The 16193-nt window shown below is 32.2% G+C and overlaps 3 protein-coding genes across 3 annotated transcripts; 1 reads left to right on the top strand and 2 right to left on the bottom strand.

Moving 5' to 3' along the window:
• The first annotated feature begins 482 nt into the window (after positions 1-482).
• LOC108343504 (major latex allergen Hev b 5) lies at positions 483-2437 on the top strand. The gene is made up of 2 exons (XM_017581828.2): positions 483-642; positions 1607-2437. Exons 1-2 carry the CDS (start codon positions 628-630, stop codon positions 2087-2089), a joined length of 498 nt encoding a protein of 165 aa, XP_017437317.1. The 5' UTR covers positions 483-627; the 3' UTR covers positions 2090-2437.
• A 2673-nt stretch (positions 2438-5110) lies between these two features.
• Positions 5111-8518, bottom strand: LOC128197562 (E3 ubiquitin-protein ligase UPL5-like; the record flags this gene model as incomplete). Its single annotated transcript, XM_052879626.1, has 2 exons — positions 5111-5742; positions 7408-8518. Coding segments are annotated over 2 exons (1743 nt in total), but the record flags the coding sequence as incomplete, so codon positions are not given.
• Positions 8519-13060: 4542 nt separating this feature from the next.
• On the bottom strand, positions 13061-14847 carry LOC108341618 (retrovirus-related Pol polyprotein from transposon TNT 1-94). The gene is made up of 2 exons (XM_017579281.2): positions 14705-14847; positions 13061-13487 (listed from the first exon to the last, which is right to left on the bottom strand). The coding sequence occupies exons 1-2, from the start codon at positions 14845-14847 to the stop codon at positions 13061-13063; spliced, it is 570 nt and encodes a 189-aa protein (XP_017434770.2).
• Between the last annotated feature and the right edge of the window lie 1346 nt (positions 14848-16193).

Raw genomic sequence — 16193 nt, 5'->3', positions numbered from 1 at the left:
TCCGAGTAAAATACAAGCGATATTAGTTTGATTCTTTGATAATGAATATATGACAGAAAATGCTACTTGCTTTAAAATCTTTGATAAGAACGTTTTTAGTCTGCGAGTTGTCTTGCAGTTCATTTAACACTTTTTACGGTGAAGTAATTTATAAGAGAAATCTGGTTCTAAAATGACAATTAGGAATTATACTATATTTGATAAAATTAACCATCAAAAGGAATGCTCTCAAAGTTTTACTGAATTGCTATATATATTATACACGTAGCTCAAATAATTGTAGCGGTAAGTGTGTACATATTTTTTTGTGTTGTTTTGCAGAGATAATAGATAAACAATGGAAAGGAAAAACATTGACAACTGGGCATACTACTAGTGTCTTTTATTTTATGTCAGTGATATCAGCCATCTCTTTGAAAAAGATTCTTCCAACTGATCACACCACACACACTCTCTCTCTTTGGAGTTGCATCTACTGTTCATCACACTGCACCTCTATATAAACCTCTCTCACTTTGATCACCTCACTCACAATTACAAGCACTCTTTCTCTCTGTCTTCCTCGCTCGTTTACACATCCTCCAACCTTCAACTTTCAGCTTTTTTTAATCCCCCTCTGCTTTCCAAATGGCCAGTGTTGAGGTAATTCAAAGACACAGTTTCGCTCTTTATTGCCTCTGGTTTTGTACATTCCTTTACTCTGGTTCACGTGTGTAGCAGTAGTTTTTGTGTTTCCTACATGCACACAATGACAATAAAAACTTTAACATAATAACCGTTTCTTCACTTTCTTTATACTTGTCTTATTCACTATATATCGATCAAAGAATCACTTCGGTTTTTTATTACGTGCTGAGGTGCGATCTACCAAGTTATACGTATATACGTTGCATTTCCGATGGTAATTAATAGCTAGTCTTGTTATAAAGCACCTTCATGTTAATTTCATTTTTGCTATCCCGATCTATCTTTCTTTTTGTTGCTGCGATATTTGATAATCTCAATATATACAATCCATAAATTATAACTGCGATCGGCTACTTCAACTGCACGAGATTTGCATGAATCAACGTGTTCCATAGTTTTTTTCATCATTGATTTGTTTTTATATGAATCACGAACCTTTTTCCAGTTGATTAATATCTTTGAGATATTCATTGGTGTGTGAAATTGGATTACGATCAGCAGTTTATGTGGACCTCGTTTTCATTTTGTGGTATAAAGATCACAGTTCTGTGTATCATCGAACCAACATCATAGATCAATTTATTACGTAACCTTATTTTTTTCCTATTAGTAGATTGTTATTAATTTCTGTAAAGTTCAATGAAACGTAACCCAACTAATCACTGAAGCTAGTTAACTCGCTCGAAACCAGGTTGAGCATCTACTTCAAAATAAAAGGAAAACAATTAATTCCTTCACCTCACTTTATAAGCTAAGTTCTATTAAACGATTTACATTTATCTTATAACACGTCAAAGTGGAGATTATGTGATCTTTCACTAGCGTCTCTTCCATCAACTTTATTGGTTTTTCTTGCTTCGGGTCCACCTTAGTTAAGCTTGGAACAAGACTCTGTTAAATATAATTAGAAATGTTACAGGTTGCACAGCAAACACCAGCAACAGTGCAAGATACAGAAGCAACCGAGGTGACGAAGACCGTGGAAACAACCCCGGAAGAAGTAGCAACTGAGGTTCCTGCCACAGAACAACCAGCTGCCGAGGTTACTGCCCCAGAAGAACCAGCCGATGAGGTTCCTAACCCAGAATCAACCACCGAAGAAGCACAGAAGGAAACCACCGAAGTTGCAGCAGAAACAACAACTACAGAAGAAAGCCCAGATGATACAAAAAGCGAAGTTCCAGTTGAAGTTGTGAGCGAGGAGAGAGAGACAAAGGAGACAGAGGAAGCGAAGGCAGAGGAAGAGAAGTCAGCAGAAGAGAAAAGTGAGGAAGTGAAAGAGAAGGCAACAGCAGAGGAGACCAAAGCAAGTACTGAAACAGAAGCAGCAGTCACAAAGGAAGAGAACAAACCCACTGAGGCAGTGGAAGAGGTTCCTGTTGTTGAGAAGACTGAAGCATAGACCTATGGACAGTGTGAGTAAGAAAAGAAGTTTGAAATGGTCCTACTTGTGGGGATCGGCTCTACCATTTTGCATGCCAAGTTCAAAAGCTTTCTCCTATTTTATTTCTTTAGTTTTATATTATTATTATTATTATTATTATTATTAATATTATTATTATATTATGATGGTTGTATGGAGGGTATACCTACGTGTAAGCACGACACTTGGCTCCACATCAGCATGCTTGGCAAGGGATGACATGCGTGAGCTTAGGAGTGATGTTTATTGGCTGGGTTAAATGACTTTGTGATGGTGTGTTATTGTGTTTCTTTAGCTTTCAATAAATAATATTTACTTTATAAGTTATACTGTTTTTACATAATAGTGTTTTCCTTTTCAAACTTGTCGTCCACGTTAAACTCTTAATATTGCAAAGTAATTGTATCTGAATATATGTTTTTAATCAAAACGAGTTATAGGTGTGGATTCTAATGAACATGAATACACTTACCTATTTATTAACAAAAAGTATGTATGAGTTTTCTGCTTTGTACACGCCTCATTTTCCAGGAAAATTACAGGTAATTGGAGGGAAAGTAATAAAAGAAATGAAGGGCAGAGATAAATGGATATATCCCAAATTATTTATATCATATATGTTCCTGAACTTTTCCAATTACATAATTAAATGTTTATTTTAAATCTTTATAATTCTAATTTAATAGAGATTATTTATTGTTTTAAAAATTTTTCAAGCATTAACATTTAATTCCGAAACTAGATGGTAAAGCCATTAAAAACTTATGCAAATTTTAACTAATAAATATTATATGGCAATGGATTAGAACTTTTAACGCTATATTACTATGCTCTGTAAAAAAAACTGGACTAAAAGTTGTTTTAATAATCAGAAAACAATTATTAATTGTGAATATTATCATCAAGTGCTAAAGGTCGCAGTCTATAAAGTGAAGTCATCAACTAGAAATATTGTCAAATACAAAACTTATAAAAGTTTTTATTTAAAATTCACTTTTTAAGAAATTGTCACTTAATATTATTAATGATATAAACACTTGCCATTGCAATTGCATTTAGGACTGATATAACAAACATAAATGACGAAAATTTTCAATTTATCATTTAGAGATAAATAATCCTATCCTACCCTATAATATGTACAAATATTGAGAACCTACATTTGGTGTATTTAACTAAGACCAAAACTACTAGCAATGTGTTCTTGAGTGATGACTCCAAAGTGATCTTCCATAACAGCAATAGACGAATACTCCGGTAAAAACAGACGGTTAAAACATGTGTGAGATGAGGGCAGGCGATTGCTAGGTTCTGCAGTCCTGCAAATGGATAGAGGGGAAGACAAACCACGGAATCCTTCAACTGGTAAATATTTCACAGATGTCCAAAAGAGAAGCAGAACCCTCCTTTGTTGTGCTGACATTCTCCCAACAATCTGACAAGTTTTTTTCCACAAAATATTATATTAAAAATTAACAATAGCGTCTCCAATCAAATCTCGAAATAATGAGTGATTTAAAATACTTCCACTTAAAACAAGATCCCAACTAACTAATACTAATGGTAAATGGTAACAAGACAGAAGAACTTGTCAGTAAGATTTATTGCATCTCATATCAATGAAACTACTACATTCGGGTGTTTTTGATGAATTCACCATTGTATAACAAAATTTTAACAAGATTCTGCGATTCAATTTTAAAACAGTTGATTCATATTGTTGGGAAACATATTTTATTAGTCAGGTTTCAGCACAGGAAAAATTTGTTTGAAGGTAGAGTATCAAAATTATAATTCATGATTCATAATATATATATATATATATATATATATATATATTGGAAGACATTTGTACATAGCACATCAAATGCTGAAACTGTCAGGGAAGGCTAGATGCTAGAAATCGTTTAAATAAACACGGATGAGAACATGATTGATGATCTGGTAGAAAATTGTAGTTTTGAGGTGTAACAAAGCAAACAATGCCTTGGTGGAAAGGTGAAACTTTATAAATAGCCAAGACAGCAATGGTGTTTTGGAGCCCGCTGTGGAGTCTATGGTGAAGCCTGTAGTGGTGCCTATGGTGGATCTTAGATGGACCCTATAGTGGACTCTGTGGGGGAGCCAATGCTGGATATTATTGCTTAGTCATAGTCTGAGTCAAATCATGGTAATGTTTATATTATACATGAATCTTCTATTGTTACAAATATTGATGTTTCTAATGGTGATGATATAGTAGTAGATTATGATTCCTTGACTGATATACTTTCTTTAGAGGATGTTACTCTCACTGTCGATAGTTAGCAGGGTTTATAACATTTAGATTTATCTCATTGTAATTATGAGACAAATCCTTCTTTTTTGACATATAAGGAAGCTCTTTTTCTAGAAGATTGAAAATAGCCTTTAAATAGGCTAATATGCTTGATTAGAGAAAAAATTCTAATTCTGAGGATGAAAAAAAGTTGGTCCAAAAGCTCAATCATGCCAAATAAAATTAATACTAAATCTTACAAAACAAGGATTTCTAGAAAACTATAATAGGTTTTAAAGGCTTTTATGGATTGTGGGCGAATTTAATATGATGGGGAATTTGATGATTGAGTTTTAATTTTCTAATGTTGTTGCATTGGTTTAATTTTTTCATCATAGGTATTTTTTTTCTATATGTACTATATATTTTTATCATTGCGTTTGGTGTGGTTTGTAGGTTTTCTTGTTTATTTTGCTTTTCTTATTTTTTATTAAAATATTCATGTTATGGCAGTGATGCCTAACATGAGCTTATGGTGATGGTGTTCCAAGAAGCAATGGCGTTTTGCTACACTAGACAAAATAGAAACGGAGACAGACATATGGGACACATGCAGTAAATAACTGCGGCCCAATAAAGCCACTCCTTCCTGCTTATAAAATAAAATCATATTAGGGGAAATTGATTCAATAGTTTCTTGAATGTTAAAATAAGTTCTGTGAAATTATATTAGTAAGAATATGTTATGAAAAGAAGAAAAAAAGGGAAGACCAGTATAACCTACACACCTCCCAAAACCAGGATATCTGACAATCAGACTCTTTATAGTCCTTGTACACGGTATGTGCCTTCCAATCTTCGATAGAGATTGTATTTTCACTCCCATACAGCATCCAATCAAGATCTTCCAGCTCTAAACATTGGAAGAACTGTTGAAGCTTTGAGCTGGAAAGAATATCAGCTAAACCCTGGGCAAAGTTTGCTACCTGCTCAGATATGGATGTTACAAAACAATGCTGTATAAGAAGATCAACATAGTGCTCCCTGTTCTGACTATTAAATTCAATGTTTTTCCCTCCAGGACAAAGCTCGACAACTTCCCTGCATCCTAATTCCTCCAACTCTCTAACAAATGTCAGTCCCAATGCATCCGAGTCAATAAAATCAGCATCCATCTCTAATATTTGCTTGCAGCTTCTATACAAGCAAGGATCTGCATCCCGTATATCTTCTAAGCTAACACGAATTCCAGCCAATTGCGCGAAAAATACACGATCAAAAACAATACCAACTTGCACCCTTTCCAACAAAGCCAATGCAATAACCCGACCAGCGAACCTAAAGTACTCAAGGTGTCGAGGATGTACCTTAGATGCTGCAGTTAAGTAGACAAAGAATAAACTAAACATGATTAAGCAAAAGATCTCTGACAATATCTACTGATAAAGATATATAGCACAACACATCAGTACTCAACACTATGCAACCATGGTACCTAGTATTAACTAATGGGAACTCAAGTTTAGAGACAAAATGCTAATCATTGGACATGTTACACAATGCAGAATATTGGTACTGATGAAGGTCAACATTTTAGTTTTCTAAAAAATACAACCATATATAAGTATAACAATTCATGGGATACAGAAGATATACATTTGACTTTTCTAAAATAAGTGAAACTTGATTTTGATTTAATATGGATTTTTTTTTTTAGATTTCACATCGTAGAAATAATAAGAGGCCAGGGGAACCGAAGTAACTAAGGTATGGTTCATTAGGCAACACCCCTTCGAATCTGACATAATCTGAATATCCACATATTTTTCTTTTGGAAAAAAGGGTCAGGTTGGTTGAATTGGACCAGTAATCACCCCCCAAAAGACAAGGTGTCAACATTTTATAAATTTATTGTAATGAAAAAATAATAAGAAGAAAAGAGGAATGTATATACTTTCAGAACTTCAAACAAATTATTTGAAACATAAAATCAATGTGTCAAATTCGCTAACATTTCCAACAGTAACATTAATTTAAGTGATTATGAAAAAAGTAAAAGGAATGAATGACACTATCGTTACTAGTCTGGTGGGAACAAGAGAGAACAGCATTACTACTGATGAGAGCATTTATCGCATTTCGATTGCTTGATGGTTTGATACGTTTACCGAGAGTGAAAAAGCATAATTTAGCTTGTCTAACATTGAGAGACGTGTAAAATGATAAAAATATGGTCTATCTACCGCTACCACTGATTTAACGTGTATCACGTTCACAAAATGTTTTGGTTAAAATTGTTAACCTCACTTACACATCTCTTCGCTTTAGATCAGCCAAAATCAACAAAAAAATAGTATGAAGATAATATCAACGTGGGAAAGAAAATGGAATTTTCCAGGAGAAAATGACACTTTGGCATAGCAAGCCACTGAGAAAGATAAAAAAAAAAAAAAGAGGATAGGATTATATAATAACTGGCACATAATTGTGATGCTCAATAGCAGATATCACAAAGCAGAGCCAGTAAATGGAAAAATACATTACAAGTGATTACAATCAATTGATGGCTAATAACCTTCAATTGATCCAATCTGAACAGCATAGCTGTTTTGGCTGTGCCGCATTGCCCCCAGGCAATGACGGAGAGAAGTACTGTTCAGAAAAAAAAAATTACTACATGATGGAGCCCCTTAAAAGATGAAGGTTACCGGATCACGTTTACATGCCAGGGGAACTATTGCTGATAATTAACAAATAAGACCTATTCTCAACTAAACCATGTGGTCGTACCCCCATGTTTGCCACCCTTCAGCTGCAGTCAACAACTAGCACTACGTTTTCACAATTTTTTTTATTGCATTTAAGTTAGAAGCCATTTATGAATAAGTAGGATTTGTTTCAGCTCTCAACTTCCCTTAAATAAACAAGGGTTTTAACCCCTAAACACTAGCTCAACATATTTAAGAAAGGTTGTCACTATTTGAAAATAGTCAGTAAGCATGAGAAAATAACATAAATTTAGTTTCCAGATAAAACTTACCAGGATTCGGATAAAATCTCCTACAGTCATTCGGGCAAGACACAAAAAGAGCATGTCGTGAATCAAATATTTCTCGAGACACCAGAACAAACCACTCCCGTAACACACCCGGTCCTGTAGCTTTCTCGTTTTTGAATTCCATAAACAGACCAGAACGCAGAGACTCCGGCTTCGCTCGTCCTATGTACTCAAAGGACTCCGCCAGTACCTGAGACCTGTCAATAAGCATCTCATGAAGCATGTCAAAGTCTTCCTCGACAGCAGGGAACAGAATCATCGCCAAGTGCCTTCTACACTCAAAATTGGTCACACCCTTGTTATCAAGAACCCACCGATGATCACCACCTCTCTTCACAAACGCAACAACAAGCGCAGACAGCATATTCTTATGAAACCTCAAAACTGTCCAAAACATTTCCTCTGCACCATCGAAGACCTTAGAAGTATCATACAAATCCTTCAAGATACGAAGATACTCAGACCATGAGTCATTGAGAACAAAACCCCTCCCACCAGATTCCTTGCTCGCCAAGCATTCCGCAATGAAGCGAAAACACTCATCCATTTTGCTCAACAACCGAATAAACACAAGCCGAAGATAATCAACTTCTTCCTCAAGCAACTGATCATCATCCTTCTCCACACTACACTGCGCATGGTGAGAACCTTCACGGTCGTCAAGGCCGCACACGCGCTCCGTGTGTTGCTGGTAAACACGTGCGCAAGCAGGGATAGCACGTAGTCGATAGGGCGTGACGCCGCGGGGTACAATCCGCTGCGCAAGTGACCAACAATGTTGAGATTGGAATCGTTCTCGATGCCGGACTCCACCAGAGTCTTCTCCAATTGAAGTTGCTTTCCCTTGTATATCACTCTTAGTTCTCTCAGCGGCATTCCCGTCACCCACGCGATCTTCCCAAGGACAGACTTCACGGACTCTTCCGGGTAACCAGTCATCACCATGCTGGACCCCGTTGACACCGTACGGACGAAGAATTGAAATGGCCACCGCAACGGATTGGCGGAGTCTTCTTCTGCGCCAGACATTAATGGCGCCGCCGGAAAATGGTCGGTTGTTATTGACGGCGGCTACTGCGGTCAAAACAAAACGTTAAAGTCCGTCACGGCCTCCTCACCGTCATCTTCATAAGGATTTTACTTGTATAATACTAACAACCAGTATATTTACTTGTATAATACTAATAACCAGTGTATTTACTTGTATAATACTAATAACCAGTATATTTACTTGTATAATACTAATAACCAGTATTATTAATTAAGGAAATTAATTATTTTTAATAATTGTTGTTACTTTTAACATGATTATGCTACAAAAATACTAAGAAGGTTAGTGCTCCCAACAGTACTGAATTATATCCTCTCATGATAGAAAAATAAGACTCATCTTTATTTTAAAAAATTAACTTCTATGTACATTTTAATACTATTAAAAGATAAAAATCGATATAATTTCAAAATAATTATTATAGGAAAATATGATAAATTACTACTGTGAAAAATACCAATTACTCTTCTATTGTCATACAATAAGATTTTTATCATTAGCGAAAGGAATTCTTGTATTCAATATCATGTGGAAAAGCTAGTTAAATTAAATCTTTAGTGAAAAGTTACTTAAAAATGTCATTATTTTATCATATTCAAAATCAATGTCTATTATTTTATGATAAACATTATATATTTAAATTTTTATAATACAATATTTTAACAGATTGTTATTAAATTACAGTAACCAACAGATCAGATATTATATTTCAATACGTATTTAAATAATTAAAAAATAAAACTACTAAAAATACAACAAATTTTCTATATCTGAACAGATAAATAATTAACACAAAATCAAACATTAATTAATAATATAAAAAGAAGAGAAAGCAAATAATAAACCTGATGAGAAAAAACATCTTAGTGATATCTACCACCTCCTTCCTGATCAGTGTTGAAAGAAGTGTTGTCTAATACACAGATATAAATTAAAGTGAAAAAATATAAATAAAAAATATAAATTAAAGTGAAAAAATATAAATTAAAGTGAAAAAATAAAAAAATAAAAAAAAATAAAGTGAAAAAAAATATGTATAAATTAAAAAACCAAACGTTCTTAATTAAGAAACTAGCGATATATATTTAATTTTTTTTGTCAGCAAGTTGTATAGGAATAGTTTTTCAAATATATAATCAAGTGAAGAGAAAAAGAAAACAAAATTATTCGTGTGGGACTAAGCTAGTAAAAAACCTGATTTTGGAGTACTTATTCATTTTAATGTATTAGTAGGCAATAGTACTGTAATGTCTATATGAAAAAAAAATTAATTTAAAATTAAATTGTAATATGAATTTATATATATATATATATATATATATTGAAAAAAAATCAATAAATTATTCGTAATTACGTATCAATTAGTTTTTCATTGGAAGATTAAAGATATATGTTATCTATTATTAAAATGTTACTTCCAAATCTCTCAAGCATTTAAACAACAAACTCTATTTAGTCATATAATCGCAAAGTTGCACCAACCTTGGAAAGTGAATGGAAAAACATCCAACTACAAAAATTCAGTTTCAAATGTCTCAAACATTTAATCTTCAATCAATCCACAAAATACTTTAATTTTAAATTTCACAAAAATAAGATATTTTTCACTTCACTAAATTAATATACAGTTCACACAATATGCACATAATTTCAATTTGTCGTATACTTTTGAAGTTTTGTTATGATGTTAGGCATTGTAATAATATATTAACAAAAGAAGCACATTGATTTTTTATTTAACTATTGAAATTACATTGAGTTTCCCACTTAAAAGAATAAGGCTTAAACATAACAACTTGATTTTATTTTAAAACATTTCAGATTCAATCCTAAAAATAGCATGATTCATATTTATAACAATAATATTTATCAATAACAACTCAACTACACAAAATGCTTAATTATGAATATAATATTTACTCTTATACATTTTGAAGAATCTAGGTAAGTTTACTCGAATTGGACTGAACATAAAATTTGCATTTGATTTGCATTTGATGTTTTGTAATTAAAATAATTAAATATGTTGATAATTGATTTTGTTAATATATTATTCATTATTTGGTGATTCATATTTATTTTATATTTGTAATTGAAATAAATCAATATGTTAATAATTTGTTGAAATATTATTCAATTTTTCGTGATTTTTAATTATTTGCACAATAATTTCATATATAAAAACTAAATATTTATATTTTCTAATTTATTAAATAAAAACCTTAATTATCTAAATAGTGATAATAAAAATACTAATGAAAAATAAAAATAAAAACAATGGTAATGTCAAATATATTTTTTTTATTTGGATATTTTATACAATAATTAAATATTAATACATTTTAATTATTTTTATCTTTCTTATATTCTAAAAGAGTATTTTTATTTATTGTTTATATTTAGGATTCAATGTAGCATATTTTGAAAACCAATTTTTACTTAAAATAATTTTATTTTTATTTTTAGAATCATATTCTAAAAGGTATATTTTAAAAAGTTAAAAAATTAAATTAAAAATAGTTTAGAAAATGAATGTAATAAATATTTAATTATTACAAAATGATTAAATTAATTTTAATTCATTAAATAATGATTATATTCTCGTTAATTTTCGAAAATAAAAAATAGATTATTAATCAACAATCTTTTATATATACTCAATCATTCATTTACTGCCCTTTACTAAAAGTGAACAGTAACTCTGTGGCAAAACACCATTTTGATGTAATTTTTTATAAAAATTATTAAAATTAACATATTTAGAAAGGTTTTATTCAAAATATTTGTAAGTTAAAATTATGTCATTGTGACATAATTTAGAACGTTTTAAATTAAAGTTTTATTACCTTAACACAATTTATATTAAAATTGAACTAAAGTTACATCATTCTAGTACTTTTCTTTAATGAAGTACTCTTAGATTGAAACTTCTTTAAAAGTTATATGTATTCAAATTTATAATATATATATATATATATATATATATATATATATATATATATATATATATATATATATACTAAAATAAACGTAATATATATTTTTTAAAAGAATATTAAAATATGAAAAATTGTATCATTTTGTTATTATTGTTAAATTTTTTAGAAAACTTATTTGAATAATTATAATTGAAGAATTGAATTTACAAAGTTTATTTTTGATGAAAAGGTTATTAATGTATAATATTTACTAAAATATATATATGTGTAATTTAATTAATTAATTTCATTTATATATATAATAGATAATTTAATGTGACCTAATGAATGATTGCGCGAATCTAAATCATAAAATTGAGTTTTAAGAATTTGAATTGGGGCAAGCCATCTTAAACTGAAACTCAATTGGATGATCCATTTTGATATTTGTAATAAAAAGACATTTTGAGTGGCCCTCGTTGCTTGTCTTTCTCACTGTGGAGTGCAATCAATGAACTCTCTCTTATATTTAAAGCAGAAATTGAATATATGAATGTTTTTCAAATAACATGAGGAACTTTTGTCAACGGCTGGCAGACATGAAAATCACTATGATTTATTTGTTTTGTGGAAAAATTGGACAGAGAAGCAGATCATAAATCTCAACTGTGGATTATGTCTATAATTTTATTAGACATGTGAGGTTTGCCAAAGCTTATTCATTTTTAACCTGTTAGTCTCATTTTTAACCTTTGCCAAATGGCTTGTATGCTAGGTTAAATAACAATGACAAAGAAGGAAGACTCAACACACTCTGAGTAGGTAAATTTGTTTTAATGTCACATTTTTTTTAAATATTAATTTATTTATTGTTTTGGTTTAGTTTTGTCAATTCTGATTTTTTTTTTTTTTTTTCAGTTAAACTTAAATTTTTGGTCAACAATGTGTTCAGTGAAATAGATAAATTTGGTCCTATGCCATATTATTTTTATATGAGGTCATTCTTTTAAAAAATGATAACAAATAGAAGGTTAACGTAGAAAAATATAAAGAAAAGGATAAAACAAAATTAAGAAGTGATTCACAAGATGCAAATTTTTTTATCAATTAAACTTTTGATAATAGTAATACTGTTTGGCCCTTTACCGTTCGGTTTTACTGTTCGTACCGTTCGACTCAAACTCTCTTCTCCCTGTTATGAGAAAAAAAATGATAAAATTTATATTTCTTATTCTATGATAAAGAGAGAGTACAATTTACATATATATATATATATATATATATATATAGTTGTTTAAAACAATATAAAAATGGAATATAAATATAAAAACAAAATATAAATATATGAACATAAATGCACAGATATAAACGGAAAATAAATTAAATCCAATATCCCCTCAAGCTGCAGTATATATATCCTTAATGCTCAGCTTGGACAACAAAGATTGAAATTGTGTTAGATACAAAACTTTAGTATGAATATCTGCAAGTTGTGCTGAAGTAGGAATGGACAGGAGTTTAATTACACCAGCTTGAACTTTATCTCTTATGAGATGACAATCAATTTCAATATGTTTTGTCCTCTCATGCATGGCTGGATTTTGTGCAATTTGTATAGCAGATTGATTGTCACAAAACAGAGGAATTGGTTGTGGTAGAGGTTGTTTCAAATCATGGAGCAAATACAGAAGCCATTGAATTTCCAGCTGATTAATGATGCACCATAGAACACATTAAAACCAGTCATAGACCTTCTAGTGTCAGGGCAAGCAGCCCAATCATAATCACTAAAAGCCTTGAGAGCATGTTCTGTGTTGGAGGGAAAGAATAATCCTTGTTCTGGATTGTTCTTGATATATCTCAGGATCCTTATTGTTGCTGCATAGTGATCTTCCAAAGGATTGAAAAGAAATGGACTGAGAGTACTAATAGCGAAACATAAATCTGGTCTTGTATTGGTTAGATATAGTAACCTGCCAAGAAGTCTTCTATAGGCATGCACATCTGAATAAGGTTTCCCTTCTGTCTTGAAAAATTTTGTGCCTGGCTGTATGGGAGTAGAAACAGGTTGACATCTGATACAACCCAAATATCTGTTGGGCCAAACAATATATTGGACAAAGAAACAAAAGAGCAAAGGAAATGGGGACAAGTTTATAGCAGGAGAAAAAAATAAAGGGGTTGAGGTGGACAAAATTAGTTAGAGAGAGAGAATTGGAGGATCCTAGAAGATTTCCTTTTTCTTTATTACCTTTATAGTTTTAGGGGAGTGTGTGGGGGTGGGGATTCTGTTTTTGAACAAAATTAGAGTGGAGAGTATCGTTTTGGTCTCTTAAGGAGCCTAGCTCTGGGCAGTAGGGTTATTCCTTCTGTTTTTGCCTTGATTTCAATGAAACAGGATCTGTGATCCTTTCTATATTCTCTTTTCAAAACTCCTCGTCATCAACTCCATCATTTTTGTTTGATTTTCTGCAGCTTCTTTCCTCATCTCATCTAGTGCTGAATGATTTTGAGATGCTTGCAGACGCAACTCTTCCATGATCGCTTTCATTCGAATAACTTCTTCTTCAAATTATCCCATGATAGCACCTCATAATCGTTTAACAACGAGTTGAAAAAGTGGATTGTCCCTTCCTTCCATGCACAAATGAGCCAGATTTACTTTCACCATCTCGCTGGTCTCCTAAACCTTGAAGCAAATCTCCGCTCTCGAAATCCATCCCGCAAGGTCATCGCCATTGAATGTTGGTAACTCAATCCTTTTTACTGATTGTCGAAACTCCGCCAGAGCATCCCCTTCTAGGGCTGTCAGACTCGCTCCAACCTTGGTGTTTTCCTTAGTTTCTATTTTTTTGTTTTCCACCGAACCTTCACAGTTTGGATTTTCTGGATGTCGTCACCTACCAAAACTATATAATCTACATAAACAAGTAAGATGGTAATATGAGCAGAATCACTTTTGATAAAATGTTAATAATCTGGTTTTGATTGTATGTAGCCCAAAGAGAGTAAAGTAGTTGTCAACTTGTAATTCCATTGTCTAGAGGCCTGTTTGAGTCCATATCAAGACTTCAATAACTTGCAAACTTGTCTTGGTTTTTCAGTTTTATAGCCAAGAGGAAGAGACATGTATACTTCTTCATCTAGATTCCCATGTAAAAAGGCATTATTTACATCTAGTTGATGTAAATACCAATGTTTGGAAGCTGCTAAAGCCAGAACCAATCTTATTGTTGTGAGTTTGACAACAGGTGAAAAGGTCTCAAAGTAATATAAACCTTGTTGTTATGTGTAGCCTTTGGCTACTAACCTTGCCTTGTATCGTTCAATATTGCTATCAACATGCCTCTTTATTTTGTATACCCATTTACATCTGATAGGTTGCTTTCCATTAGGTATATTAGTCAAAACCCAAGTTTTGGTATTTTCTAAAGCTGCAATTTCTTCATCCATGACATTTCTCCAACAATCATGTTTGATGGCTTGGTTATAGGTTTTAGGTTCACTAACTTGGGACAGATTAAGGACATATGATTTATGAAGAGATGATAATGCATCATATAAGAGATATGAAGAGATACGATATAAGGTACTTGTGGATGACTGAGTGGCGGAAGAAGTAGATAACATGTTGCAATGATAGTCCTGCAGATAAGATGGTTTATGTTTTAGCCTGATTGATTTCCTTTGTGGAGTAGCAGTGGCAGGTTCAACAGAAACAGGCTGAGAAGAAAAAATAACAGGGTCGGGAACAATAAAAGGTAGATATGTAAGTGGTAAAGAGGGTTGATCAGTAACTTCTGAGAAAAGAGGTGATGAAGGTGAAATAATTTTGGTGACAAAATCCAAGAAATTTTGTGTATCAACAGGTGAGTGCTTGTCACTAGTAAGAAAAGGAAATATATTTTCATAAAATACTACATTCCTTGATAGAAAAATTTCCCTAGAGTTGAAATCTAATAAAAGGTAGCCTTTCACTCCTGTTTTAAAACCCAGTAAAACACATTTTCTTGCACGAGGTTGAAATTTTATTCTATGAGTTTGAAGAGTTGAAGCATAGCAAAGTGAGCCAAAAACTCGTAAGTAAGTGTTAGGCAATTTCGGCAAGTGTACCGAATCGCTTCAAGTAATAAACCGGTAAGACCAGGTATCGTTTTCCCAAGAGACTCGTAATACTAGAGAATTGTGCGATTAACAACTCATCTAGACTCAAGAACATAACATCAATTTACAAACAAGTGCAAAAAGATAAATTGACAAGTAATTACAAGGTTGGACTTTGGTATTGAAGGCACTTGGAAATGGAAAAGACTAGAAATGGTATGAAATGACATTGTTAAGGCTAGTTTTCACCAATGCACTCTTGTGTATGACCAATTTCATCTCCTCTCTATCAATTTACTAAAGTCAATCCACTAAAACACTCTAGCCCTAATCCCTTAGGTGAAAGAGCCTAGGTTTTCCTTATCAAACTCCAATCCCTTGGACAATCTAACAAGCAAACCCGCATTAAGAACTAGGATCTAAGACAACATGTGAATCATCTTCCATCCCTAGAATCAATGAACCACAAGGACTCCTATTTCAGTTCTGGGTTCCATCTTACGTCCCCATAACCCATAAAACCCCAAAATCAAGTCATGAACGTCCCCATTACATGCAAGCTTTAAGATTGGAAACAAGAATACTAGCAATTGATAGAAAAGGCATATATATATTCAAATCATTCAACAATTACACAAGATTCAAAGGCTACATCTATCCCTAACAAGATGAATCTGGTTCTCCATTTCCATGGA

Source organism: Vigna angularis, chromosome 6 (genome assembly GCF_016808095.1).
Source record: "Vigna angularis cultivar LongXiaoDou No.4 chromosome 6, ASM1680809v1, whole genome shotgun sequence".
Taxonomy (NCBI): Eukaryota; Viridiplantae; Streptophyta; class Magnoliopsida; order Fabales; family Fabaceae; genus Vigna; species Vigna angularis.
The sequence above is the reverse complement of the archived record's forward strand: the minus strand, read 5'-3'. Positions and strand labels throughout refer to the sequence as shown.